At 39.7% G+C, this 13958-nt stretch overlaps 1 protein-coding gene across 1 annotated transcript in view; it reads right to left on the bottom strand.

Annotated features, from left to right (window-relative positions):
• Window positions 1–13958, bottom strand: part of gpr158a (G protein-coupled receptor 158a) — a 765069-nt gene that overhangs the window by 619579 nt on the left and 131532 nt on the right. Inside the window, exon 2 of the mRNA XM_043690479.2 lies at window positions 9340–9445. Coding sequence (XP_043546414.2) covers window positions 9340–9445 — 106 coding nt within the window. The remainder of the gene's footprint in view (window positions 1–9339; window positions 9446–13958) is intronic.

Here is a 13958-nt window from a genome sequence, read left to right as displayed (position 1 = left end):
TTCAAACTTTGTGGCTGCCAAAAATCTATTAATCCCAGTTTTAAAATTAGCAATTGCTTTAGCATCAATTGTAGTTTGCAGAAAAGATTTCCAAACTTTCGAAAATATCTGTGTCTACTTTCCATATTTTGGGGCTTACATGATCTAGGGTACACATGGGTGCTATATTTGTAATAAATAGAAATGATTTGGATGAAAATGTAGGTGGTCTGATTTGTAAGGTGGAGTTGTGTATTGTGAGGAAGTCTTAACTATTTCAGAACCCTTCAGGCGCACATGCAATATGAGCAGCCAAGTTTTTCTCTGTTAACAACTGATGTCATGCATTCGTTCATATAGTTACACTTATCATTACCCATCTCCCCAAGTCTCTGACTTCATAAATTTGGATGGTCTAGAGCTTTGATTATTCTCCCAAAATGTGTTATTTTCAGACTTGGAAGAATGATAGTCTGTTGCGTAGAAAATATTTGTCTTGGACTATCTTCCTCACTGTCTAATATCTGCTTCTGAATGGGAAGACCTTTAATTTGACATTGCCTTTATGGAAGACATTCTCCCTTCCAGTATGGGCACTTGTTTTTTTTTAAATTAACCAATTTTTCTAATCAATCCACGCAGAAATGTTATTACATGCCTCTGGGAATTGAACCTGGGCCTCCCAGTCCAGGGGTGGGGGCACTACCACTACACCTCCTTACAGTAATTGAACCGTTCGACTTTTCTCATCTTGTTACAATGCTGTCGTCCGTGTAATTAGTGGACCATTGTTCACAATTTGCCTGTAGATTAATTGCTGAAGTAGCTAGACTTTAATTTCAAATTGTTGATTGATTTGGATTTCATATTTTCCCTCAGCAGTGAATTATTAGTATTCTCCTTTCTTCTGAGTCAATGATCAGTTCTTTAGTTTTGCTGATGTTGAGAGAGAGGTTGTCTTCAATGCACCACGCCACCAAGCCCTCTATCTCCTTTCTTTATTCTCACTCATCGCTGTTTGATATCCATCCTACCATGGTGGTGTCATCAGCAAACCTTTTTAATGAAGTGCAGGTGATATGCTGCTTCATCTAGAAGTTTTGTTTGGGTCCTTGGATACTGATGAGGGAGGAAGTAAATGGACAGCTGTTACACCTTCTGTGGTGTGCAGGAGAAGGTGCCAGAGGGCTGTAGGGGGTTGTTGGGAGTGTAGGAGGAGTGAAACAGAATATCCTGGAGGGCACGATTCTTGCAGAAGGCTGACAAGTGGGGGGAGGAGAAAATATGCCTGGTGGTGACATCCCTCTGGAGACAGCGGCAATGGTGGCTGATGATCCTCTGGATATGCTTGCTGGTGGGATGGTAGGTAAGGACAAGAGGGACACTAAAGCTGTTGTGGGAGCTTTTGTTGTTTCCCTTGAAATCATCAGAGTTACCAGCACAATTGCCTCATTGAGAGTAATGCTTCTAAATTAAATCTATAGTTTGTATCCTAATCACCATGCAGTGTATGCTGTCATCTGTAAATTTTAAGAGAGAGAGAGAGAGAGAGAGAGAAAGTGTGTGTGTGTGCGTGTACACCTCTGATCTAACAAGAAGTATCTTGTAGTGTAAACAAGATTTGGTTGTTTCTACATTGTTATAGAGACTGTTGGGAGGACCTAGGTCCTGGTCTTCTCTTTGTCACCCATGAAATCCTACTTTACTCTCTCACCAAGTCCTCATGACATCATCATAGTGGGTATTGCTAATTTAACCAAGTATTTGCCCATATCCACTAGGAGATCAATCATTTTCATGCATAACGACACCTCAACAGTCATATTTACAAACAAATACATTCTATGTTCTATGTAAAGAGCAAAGCATCTACACACAATTCCTTTTGTGACTAATAAGAAGAAAATGGAAAATTGTCTTTCTTTATTGTGGAATTATAGTCTTAAACACTATTCACTAGCTTTAAAGATCATTTGGAAAATCATACTGATTTAGTTCCTTGTTAGCAACCCAGGAAAAATGCAACCTTTTTTCATTATTCTGTTATCTTTGCCAAAAAAACAATTTCCATTTTGTTCCTTTGGCAGACGTCTGTTAACAGCTATTGAACAACTACTGAGATGGTCGGCCTCATGAGATGTACACAAAACACCTCAGATAGTAACTAATTACGCAGTTTGTCCAAATTCCAAGGGCCATGTGCCTTGTTATTCAAGAAGACACACAATCTCATGAATAATTCAACCTGCAATACTGTTGTTACAAACATTCATTGAATAGGAATCAGATTCACAGAGAGTTATTGAAACAACACATTCCCTCAGACTGCAAGAAAAGAATTTGAAAAATGTGGAATTCCAACAGGAATTGCTTTGAATTACTAGGTTTAGGTCTAGTTGCAAACTTGGTAAAATAATGTAGGGACCTTTTTTTCTCCTGTGTATTAATGTTTAAAGATGAATAGATGAGGAAATTATTAGCAAGCTCACTTTAAAGTAGTAATAGACTTCTCTACTTCCACCACCCTTACAGGTTTTCTCCCATATCTAAAACCTTTAACATCAAAGCTATAAGTTTCCTGCTGTTCCATATTTACACAATTTTCTGACTATTTCTTTTTTAGATTAGATTAGATTAGATTACAGCGTGGAAACAGGCCCTTCGGCCCAACAAGTCCACACCGACCCGCCGAAGCGCAACCCACCCATACCCCTACATTTACCTCTTACCTAACACTACGGGCAATTTAGCACGGCCAATTCACCTGACCTGCACATCTTTGGACCGTGGGAGGAAACCGGAGCACCTGGAGGAAACCCACGCAGACACGGGGAGAACGTGCAAACTCCACACAGTCGCCTGAGTCGGGAATTGAACCCGGGTCTCTGGCGCTGTGAGGCAGCAGTGCTAACCACTGTGCCACCGTGCCGCCCACGTTATTGATGAGAACATAAGAGAATTCAGAGTGAGAAAAAAAACCACTTGCCTTATCAAGCCTGTTCCATTCAAAGTCTGGTGTCTTTCACAACCCAGACTTAAATACATCTGACCTTGTGTGCCTCCGCAACATTGGAGAAACAAGATACCAACTTGCAGAATGTTTCAGGGAACATCTCTGGGACACATACAATAAACAACCCCACCTCCCTGTGGCCATCCACTTCAACTCCCCCTCCTGCTCAGCCAAGGACATGCAAGTCCTGGGCCTCCTTCACCGCCAAATCCAAGCTTTCCGATGACTAGAGAAAGAAAGCCTCATCTTCCATCTTAAATCACATGACATCAACGTCAACTTCACTAGTTTCCTTATCTCCCCTCCCCCCATGTCATCCCAGACGCAACCCTTCAACTCAGCACCACCCTCTTGAACTATCCTACCTGTTCATCTTTCTTCACACCTATCTGCTACACTCTCCCCTCTGAACTATCACAATCAATCCCCACCTGCATTTACCTATCGCCATCCCAGCTACCTTCCTCCCATCCTCCTATTTATCTCTCAGCCCACTTTCTGCTGCCTTTAAATTCCTGATGAAGGCCTTATGCCTGAAATGTCGATTCTCCTGCTCCTTGGATGCTGCCTGACCTGTTGTGATTTTTCAACGCCACACTTTTCGATTTATGAGTCCTTAATGCCAGTCTAAGACAAAGCGTTAGCTTTAAAAATTCATGATACTGGATGCTCTGCCAAGCCTTTACAACAGTGGACCAGAACAGTGATGTGTTCTTGCATCAAATGCAGATTTGTGATTGGCTAACATTCCAGTCCAATGGTCCACATTTTTATTTAATCTGAATTATTGTAGTCACATGTACCTAAGTACAATGAAAAGCTTTGTTTGCGAGCAGTGCAGGCAAGTCATAGCAAACAGGACATACAGATCACAGGGTGCTTAGACAGAGCGAGATATACAAGGTTACGGCTGCACATGAGGTGCACAAATGCAAGAATAAAATTAGCAAAATTGACATTATTTGAAGTGAGGGAGGTCCATTCATCAGTCTAATAACAGCAGAGAAGAAGCTGTCCTTGAAGCTTTTGATGCATGTGTTCAAGCTACTGTATCTTCTGCCTAATGGAAGAGGTTTTCAAAGATGTTCTTAATATGTCATTTCCTGATCAGCAAAATCTAATTTCTTAACTTTTAATCATGATACTTCACAACTTTCATAGCTGAATAAAAAATAGCCATACTTGGTTAGTGACCATTTTAACCATGAAATGAGTACTGATATATTTGCATCATAATTTGTCAGAATTTTTCTTTTCTGCAGATAAATGTTGAGACCGAAAGTTAACCGATGAACAATGCATAGCCACAATTTTGATTTACATCCTTCAAAACTGATGTACAATAAAAACTAATCTTTAATCCTAAAAAGTGACTCTCCTATTTTTTCCATTCTGGAAGTAGGTTTTTTTTATCTGAATGAGCAGTGAATTGAAGAAAAAAAAACATTTGTGAAAGTCAAGAATTTCTGCTTCACCCTTTTGTTCCTTTTGAGACATCTTCAGTGATCATTCCTCAGAAACAATTTTATTTTACATTAATTTCAATTTATGTGACACAGACATATTGAAAAGTATATATGAGCATTTGGATTTCATAACACTGTATCACTGGGAAACAAAAAGGTGGTGAGAACTTAGATTGTTTTTGGCCAACGCAGCTTCACTGACGTTTCTTGGTATATTTCAGTTTCCATTTCACTTGTTTTACCCATATTAAAAAAAATTGCAAGGTAAGTTGTGTCCTTTCCTCATTAGACTTTTTCTTCATACCAGGCAACATCCTAGTAAATCTCCTCTGAACCCTTTCCAAAGCTTCCAAATCCTTCCTATAATACGGTGGCCAGAACTGTACGCAATACTCAAAGTGCGAACGCCCCAGAGGTTTGTACAGCTGCAGCATGACCTCATGGCTCCAAAAGTCAATCCCCCTACCAATAAAAGCTAACACACTGTATGCCTTCTTAACAACCCTATCAACCTGGGTGGCAACTTTCAGGGATCTATGTACATGGACACCAAGATCTCTCTGCTCATCCACACTATCAAGATTCTTTATTCCTCTTTATTCTTTTTGCTCCTTCCAAAGTGAATCACCTCACACTTTTCCTCATTAAACTCCATTTGCCAGCTCTGCAGCTTATCTATGTCCCTCGGTAACCTGCAACATCCTTCAGCACTATCCACAACTCCACCGACCTTAATGTCATCCACAAATTTACTAACCCTTCTTTCTACGCCCTCATCCAGGTCACTTATAAAAATGACAAACAGTAGTGACCCAAAGCAGATCCTTGTGGTGCACCATGAGTAACTGAACTGCAGGATGAACATTTCCCATCAACCACCACTCTCTGTCTTCTTTCAGCTAACCAATTTCTCATCCATACCGCTAAATCATCCTCAATCCCATGCCTCTGTATTTTGTACAATAGCCTACCATGGAGAACCTTATCAAACACGTTACTGAAATCCATATACACCAACATCAACCGCTTTACCCTCATCCACCTGTTTGGTCACCTTCTTGAAGAACTCAATAAGGTTTGTGAGGCATGACCTACCGTTCACTAAACTGTGTTGACTATCCCTCATCAACGTATTCCTTTCTTGAACAAGGGGACAACACTTGCTATCCTCCAGTCTTCTGCCACTATCCCTGTAGACAATGACAACATAAAGATCAAAGCCAAAGGCTCTACAATCTCCTCCCTTGCTTCCCAGAGAATCGTAGGATAAATTCCATCCCGCCCAGGGGATTTATCTATTTTCACATTTTCCAGAATTGTTAACACCTCCTCCTTGTGAACGTCAATCCCGTCTAGTTGAATAGTCTGTATCTCAGTATTCTCTTCGACAGCATTGTCTTTTTCCAGCATGAATACTGAAAAATATTCATTTCGCGCTTTCCCTATCTCCTCTGACTCCATGCAGAACTTTTTACTACTATCCTTGATTAGCCCTAATCTTACTCTAATCATTCTTTTATTCCTGGTTTATCTATAGAAATCCTTAGGGTTATCTGCCAACATCTTCTCATGTCCCCTCCTGGCTCTTTTTACAGCTTCAACTTCTTTAGTAAACCACAGCTCCCTCGCTTGACCACTTCCTCCCAGCCTGACAGGTATATACTTATCAAGGATGCACAGTAGCTATTCCTTGAATATGCTCCACATTTCAATTGCTTCTCCAGCAATTTCTGGTTTTGTTTCAGATTTCCAGTATCTGCAGTTCTTTGCTTTTGTTTCATGCTTGACTCACTGCACATGTCTTGAAGAGTGTCCACATTACAGAAAAGGAGGTGCTGGAAATCTTAAAATGCATTAAGGCAGTTAAATTCCCAGGACCTGATCAAGTGTATTCCAGGATATTGTGGGAGGCTAGGGAAGAAGTCATGGGGTCCCTTGCGGAGATATTTGTATCATTGACAGCCATGGGTGAAGTGTCTGAAGATTGGAGGATGGTTAATGTTGTGCCATTGTTAAAGAAAGGCTGCAGGGAAATGCCTGGGAATTACAGACCAGTGAGCCTTACGTCTATGGTGGGTAAGTTATTAGATGGGATTCTGAAAGACAATGTCTACAGGCATTTGGAGATGCAAGGACTCATTTGGGATAGTCAGCATTGCTTTGTGCGAGGGAAATCATGTCTCACAAATTTGATTGAGTTTTTTGAAGCATGACCAAGAAAGTAGATGACAGCAGTGTGGCAGACGTTGTTTACATAGACTTCAGAAAGGCCTTTGACAAGGCACCTTATGGTAGGTTGTTGAATAAGATTAAATCTCACAGAATACAGGGACAGCTAGCCAATTGGATACAAAATTGGCTTGAGGTATAAAAGAGAGGGTGGTGGTAGAAGGTTGATTTGCAGACTGGAGGCTGTGACCAGCGGTGTGCCACAGGGATTGGTGTAGGTCCACAATTATTCATGAATTATATAAATGATTTGGATGAGAATTTAGGAGGTATGGTTAGTCAGTGTGTGGATGACACCAAGATTAGTGGTGTAGTGGACAGTGAAGAAGGTTACCTGGGAATGCAGCGAGATCTTGATCAACTGGGCCAGTGGCTGAGGAATGACAGATGGAGTTCAATTTACATAAATGTAAGGTGTTACATTTTCATAAGGCAAACCAGGACAAGTCTTATTCAGTCAATGGGAGGGCCCTGGGAGTAATTTAGAACAAAGAGGTCTAGGGGTACTGGTTCATAGCTCCTTGGAATCACAGGCAGTGAATAACGCTTGCAGCATACTAGCTTTCATTGGCTAGAGTATTGTGTATAGGAGTTGGAATGTCTTGTTGCATCTGCACATGAAGTTAGTGAGACCACATTTGGAGTACTATGTATATTTCTGGTCACCCTACTATAGAAAGGCAATTATTAAACTAGAAAGTGTGCAGAAAACATTTACTAGGAGGCTACTTGGACTGGAAGGGTTGTGTTATAAAGAGAGGTTGGATAGGCTGGGACTCTTTTCCCTGGACCATAGGAGACTGAAGGGTGACCTTATGGAGGTATAGAAGATCATGAGAGATGATAAGGTAGATAGCCGACAGTTGTTCCCCCCAGTAAAGATATATAAAACTACAAGGCATAGGTTTAAGGAGAGAGGGGAAAGATAGAAAATGGCCCAGAGGGACAATTTTTTCACCTAGAGGATGATGGGTATCTGGAAAGGGCTGCTTGAGGTAGTGGTAGAAGTGAGTATAATTTTGTAATTTAAAAAACATATAGACAGGCATGTGAATGGGATAGATATGGATGGATATGGATCAAATGCAGGCATATGGGACTAGTTTAAATTGTGAAAACTGAGCGGCATGGACAAGTTGGGCCAAGGGTCTGTTTTTATGCTGTAGACCTCTATGAATTGGAAGGGGACTAATATACTGGCAGGGAGATTTGCTGGAGCTGCTCAGAAGGATTTAAACTAGTAATGTGGGGGGGTTGGGGGGTGTTGGGGAGGTGGGACCCAGAGCGATAGTGAGGAAAGAGATCAATCTGAGACAAGTACAGTTGATAAAGTAAGCGATTACATTACAGGGCATTGATTGGGCCACTTTTGGAATGTTACATACAATTCTGGTCTCCTTCCTATCAGAAGGATGTTGTGTAACTTGAAAGGGTTCAGAAAAGATTTACAAGGATGTTGCCAGGGTTGGAGGATTTGAGCTATAGGGAGAGGCTGAACAGGCTGGGGTTGTTTTCCCTGAAGTGTCGGAGGCTGAGGGGTGACCTTATAGAGGTTTATAAAATCATGAGGGGCATGGATAGGATTAATAAGCGAAGTCTCTTCCCTGGGGTGGGGGTGTCCAGAAATAGAGAGCATAGGCTTAGGGTGAGAGGGGAAAGATATAAAAGAGATCTAAGGGGCAACTTTTTCATGCAGAGGATGGTATGTGTATGGACTGCCAGAGAAAGGGGTGGAGGCTGGTACAATTGCAACATTTAAAAGGCCTCTGGATGGGTATATGAATAGGAAGGGTTTGGAGGGATATGGGCCGGGTGCTGTTAGGTGGGACTAGATTGGGTTGGGATATCTGATCAGCATGGACGAGTTGGACTGAGGGGATTGTTTCTGTGCTGTACATCTCTATGACTCTATGACTCTAGACTTTCATGTGGCCCACCTTGAAAAAGTTTTGCTTCTCTCTCTGATAGGATTCCTGATCTAATCTTGTTCACCATCATTTTCATTGTCGTTCCTAGTGTTTGACAAGATATTTGTCAAAAACTTACTTCTGCAGTCACATCACATTCCTCAGTGCGTGCCTCTGGCTTAGACTTATCACACGTGGATTCTGACTGAAGCTTCATTGTTAGCGTTTAGAATCAACCCCAAATCACAAGGTCTCTCCATGATGTACAACATTCCTCTGACAACTGTTCTTACCACATCCTCAGATCCACACTCAGTGCCATGCACTGCCATATGCACACTCTTGACCTCTCTCTCCATCAATAACACATAAGAGTTCTGAATAAGGGTCCCTGGATCCAAAACATTAACTCTGCTTTCTCTACACCAATGCTGCCAGACCTGCTGTGTTTCTCCAGCAATCTCTGTTTTTGTTTGTGGTAGATTTGATGTTTAGTCCCAACATAAGAACCACTTATGCACTCCATCTAATGTCCAGTGAAACCTCTACAAGTCATGATAGTATGTCATTTATTAGATAGGTCAACTGTAATGGTGCTTTTAACATTGGCAGCAACATTTGAACAAAGAATATCAATAGATTTCAGTACATATTGTTTATCTAAAATAGTCCATGATTGTGCCAATAAATCCTCTAGCTCGCCTGTCAAAGGGAGACACATTTCAACAAGTAAATTTGGTTTTACCTTAGTGCTGTTAAGCCTGCATTTGTGTGTTCCTCCAAACCATCCTTCAGTTGAACACTGGTCAATGTCCACATTTTGTAGATTTATGTCAACTCTAACAACGCCCCTAGAAGAAAAATAAAATTATTAATCATCATAAATAGATGGGAAGGGTTACATTCACCCTATAATTGACCAATCAATTTGTACACAAATAGTGACCTGAATGTGTAATTATTTCACAAGATTTGAACCACATCATCTCCTTGAAACGATTTCTAAGGTTAATCTGATATTTTAAACTCATGAACTGTGTTACTGAAGTCACTACGATGATAAATCGTCAAGATATTCCTGCCTTTATACAACTATAATACCAGATTGCTGTGGTGAGGTAGCATGAAATGTCAGAAGCGGGATCAGACTTAAAAATTTCTCAAACAACAGGGCCCACAAAAATTATAAGATGAAGATGGTTTTGAGCTATTTTCTGAGTCACTGACAATAATCCCTTTGAAGACCACAGTTTATGTTGCTGCTCAACGTGGTCACAAATCAATGGACTGTATATGGCATTTGCTCCAAAGCTTGTACATCATAATTAAATTTGGAGGTTCCATTAATGCAGTTGGACCCTGGATTTCATGTTAAAACTCATCCTCTGCCTGAAAAGTTGGGGATCTCTGACTGTCCACCCAAGGGTCCCTACCAAGTTGTTGACAATAAATCATCAGTAGCCAGCATAAATTAGCTGATAAGTTACCCAATGGCATTTTCTTGTTGCTACCACAAATGTGTTTCAAACAGCTGGCACCCAGCCACTGATCTAGAACGAATAGGGTAGAACTTGCAGGACCGTGCTGCGCATTTCAAGATGTGACCTTCTCACCCTTTCCTCCAAGGGGTGGTAGGTAATGTCGGATGCTTAGTGTTAATTCCAATGCCGAGTTTTTGGGTCTGTTGGGTTCAGCAGGAAAGGATCAGAGAATAAATAACAACTTAATTTCAGTTATGAGTAAAATCTTCCTGACACGTTTGTAGTTTATTAGTAATGGGTTATGAGCATTTTCCATTCACTAAAAGAGGTTATTTGTTCCAACATGACTCTGACTCCTCTACAATTAAATTTTATGTCCATCTCGTTTTGGTCATTCATTGCAACCACAGTCTGAATCCGTTTTATCCCTGTCAGGGGCAGTTAGACCCTGCACCTGAAAGTTATTCATCTACGTCATCAATATATAAATAGATAATACTCAGGAACAAACTCATGAATACAAAAGTGTGAGTAAAAGACATCAAATAATTCCTGAATTTTTCAGGTATGCAGTGATGTGCTAAATTCAGATCCCACTAACATGGAGTCAATTGCATACCTGATAGCTTACTGCCTTATACCTAAACTCAATAGCCTGTCTACCACCATCAGAGGTACTAACACACAATTCTAAACCAGCTCTGCATCAATACTCAATCAGACATGATTGTCTATAATAGTCAACTGTTAAATGCATAAATTTGATGAATCCTAACTCATAAAATAGTTATGTTTTTCACAAGTAAAATGTTTAATAATTATTGGCATTAGTTGTTTGATATTCTGACTATAAATGGAGAAAATCTTCTCATAATTAACCAGAAAAATAAGTTGGTGATCTGGGCCCCCAAGTCACAAATCCAATAAACCTTCAGGTCCTGTGTCATAAAATTGCTGCACTCTCCGATCCTGCTTTGCACAGCATGTTCAAATAGAAGCACTGCACCATACCGATAAAAAAGAACAGTCAAAAGAATTTACAACTGTGTTTATAATGAGAACAATAATATATAGATCACAGGAGGCTTACTGGAGTAATCCTATTGCAATGTTCAAATGACAGCCAGGGTTGATGTTTTCATGTACCATGACATATGGCTTCATGTTCAATGTCACACTGAACTCCTTCATCTGATATAAGTTCTAATATATAGCCATGCAGCTGTATTGATTTTAAAAATAGAAAATATTGCCACAAATCTACATTTAACATATATTAACAATTAGAAGTGATACAATGAAGACTAATTTAATCTACAGATTCTGGTGAGAATGATGAACTGTCCTTACTTTACAGTTATGATATTTAACAATAATAGCTACTAAGTCTGATTTGCAGCCTCACAACTCACTGCAACTATTTTACTCTTTATATGGATTTCCTGTGTCTATGCCAGAAGAAGTCATTCGTTTTTGATGCCATATGCCTGGAAATGCTTTTACAGTTCTCTGTGCTCAAGATTATATCAGTGTTAATTGTATTGTGTTATGTGTCTATTATAGTTAAGCAAAACATGACTTCAGAAAGAAATCTTACCAGTAACAGGAAGCAACTCCTTAGGTGGCCACAATGTGGGAGATTTTTATTTGAGAAATGGTCCCTTTTTGTATTCACCACAAGCAAAGGTTGATGAGGAGAAGGACCTACTAAATGCTCCTCAGGCAGTCTGTCAGTATAACTAAATTGGCACTGAAGGTCATAAAAGATCATAATCGCATAACACTTACTGCTAATGCATGCTTCCTGCTGAAATATACTCTTCCATTCAGATCATCTCAAAAACCATTTCCTAACTTCGTTCTGAAGAAGGGTCACTGGACTCAAAGTTTTAATTCTGATTTCTCTCTAAGATGCCACCAGATATACCAAGTTTCTCCAGCAATTTCTGTTTTTGTTCCTTATCTCATGTCTTGTTTCAATGTATGTACCTGATCCTTTACAATATTTTGGTAATTTTTCTGGCTATTTCTGCATTGTCACTTTTTAACAGCCCAGTCATAGTCTTATGAGAAAATTTAGGAAAAATCAGCTTAACATGAAATAGTTACACCTGCTAATATGACAAATTTTGTACTTTATTCTGAACAGGCAGATGGGTACATCCACAAAAAGATGTTCTTAATACTGTTCTAATTATACAATGTTGTCATTATTACATGAAAGGACAACAAAAAATACATTTTATAACTTCATGGCAATTGTTGCACTGAATTAATTACAAAGGTGTGTACAGGATGAACTGGCTAAACATGTTGATGATATTTGACAGCTGCGTGACCTTGAATTAGTCCTGTGAACATTCCTGCATGTGCCAAAGACGGCACAATCAAAGTTACTTTTCTGTACTGGCTATTTGCTTCATTGTATAAGAGAGAGAGTTTTGTTCTGAGGTTTTGGACTTCACCTTAGACCGGGTCACGAATGGTGCCAGGAACACCTTCATACCAGCCATCAATGGAGGAGTTGCTAATGTTCAGGAGGGTGTAAGGCTCATTGCTTTCTTTTCCAACAGGTTTAATTAGAAGCACTAGTTTTCGGAGCACTGCTCCTTCATCAGGTTGTGTGATTTTTGACTTTGTACACCCTGTACAACACCGGCATCTCTAAATCATGCTTTCTTTTCCATCTTCATTTATTACTGAATAAATTTTCATAGTTCAGTCTTTTATTTTTCCTTCTTTTTCCATCTTTTATTATTACCAAATAAATGTTCATATTTAAGCAAATATGCTGTTGTCAAGTCTTCTCTCAACCACATTTAACTGAAACTGAAAAGAACTGCTTGGAGACACCCTGTGTTCCAAGACAAGGTGTCATATATGGTCCTGCTGTTTCAAGCAAGTATGTTAGTACTGACATGGTTTACCCACGACAAGAAGTATACAGTAAAATGAGTTGTGCTCTGCAAATATCATTAGAGATTCAAAATGCCCTCCAAATCACCTGTACAAAAACTAAATCAATGTATACATTCATTTGTAAACCAGATTTAAAACATACTTGTTCAAAAAAAGGGAATTTTGTTTTATTTTGCACAGGAAGAAATAAAGCACATTTCAAACCATTGTAAACTCAGCTGTCATTTTATTGAATGACAAGCCTTCAAAACATTTACTTAATCTATTATTCACTGATTCACACTGAGGCTATCCTAAACTACTTTAGGATAATAATTCTACATTTCTGTCAAAGAGTTTATATGTTCAGAGCTAAACAGTGTCATTCAATCCTCGCTAGAAAACAATAATTACTCACAAAGCAAACCCTTTTTGATGAAAGTTTCTATTTATCAAAGTATGTTTTATTAGATTCCAATTCCCCAATTTTAATGGATTAGGACATTGGGAGAGTTAGGGACCAGCATTCCCTTTAATTTTCTTAGTGGCTGGGTGGGTCTCCGAGGCTTGTGAGCAGCAGTAATTTCCAGAAGTGAAATCAATGCTGTGATTGTCATGCTGACGCCGATTATGGTGCATGGAATACTGGAGTGGCTGCACCTGCTCAAAGCCTTGCAACCTCCAGAGGGCATAAACTCAGGGTAAGGGGTCTACTAGTTAAGATAGAGTTGAGAAGAAATTTCTTCCCCTGGAAGGCAGTGAATCCATGGACTTCTTTAATACAGAGGACGACAGAGACTGGGTCATTAAGTAATCAAGGCTGAGATCAACACAGTCTTAATTAGTAATGAAATCAAGGGTTATGGGCAAAAGCCAGGAAAATGAAGATGAGGATTATCAGATTAGCCATGATCTCATTGAAAGTCAGAACAAACTCGAGAGTGGCTTACTTCTATGTCTTATGGTCCCACAATCAATTGCACAG

This window comes from Chiloscyllium plagiosum, unplaced genomic scaffold (genome assembly GCF_037043375.1).
Source record: "Chiloscyllium plagiosum isolate Xiang-an unplaced genomic scaffold, Cpla_swu_hap1 HiC_scaffold_5, whole genome shotgun sequence".
Taxonomy (NCBI): domain Eukaryota; kingdom Metazoa; phylum Chordata; class Chondrichthyes; order Orectolobiformes; family Hemiscylliidae; genus Chiloscyllium; species Chiloscyllium plagiosum.
The sequence above is the reverse complement of the archived record's forward strand: the minus strand, read 5'-3'. Positions and strand labels throughout refer to the sequence as shown.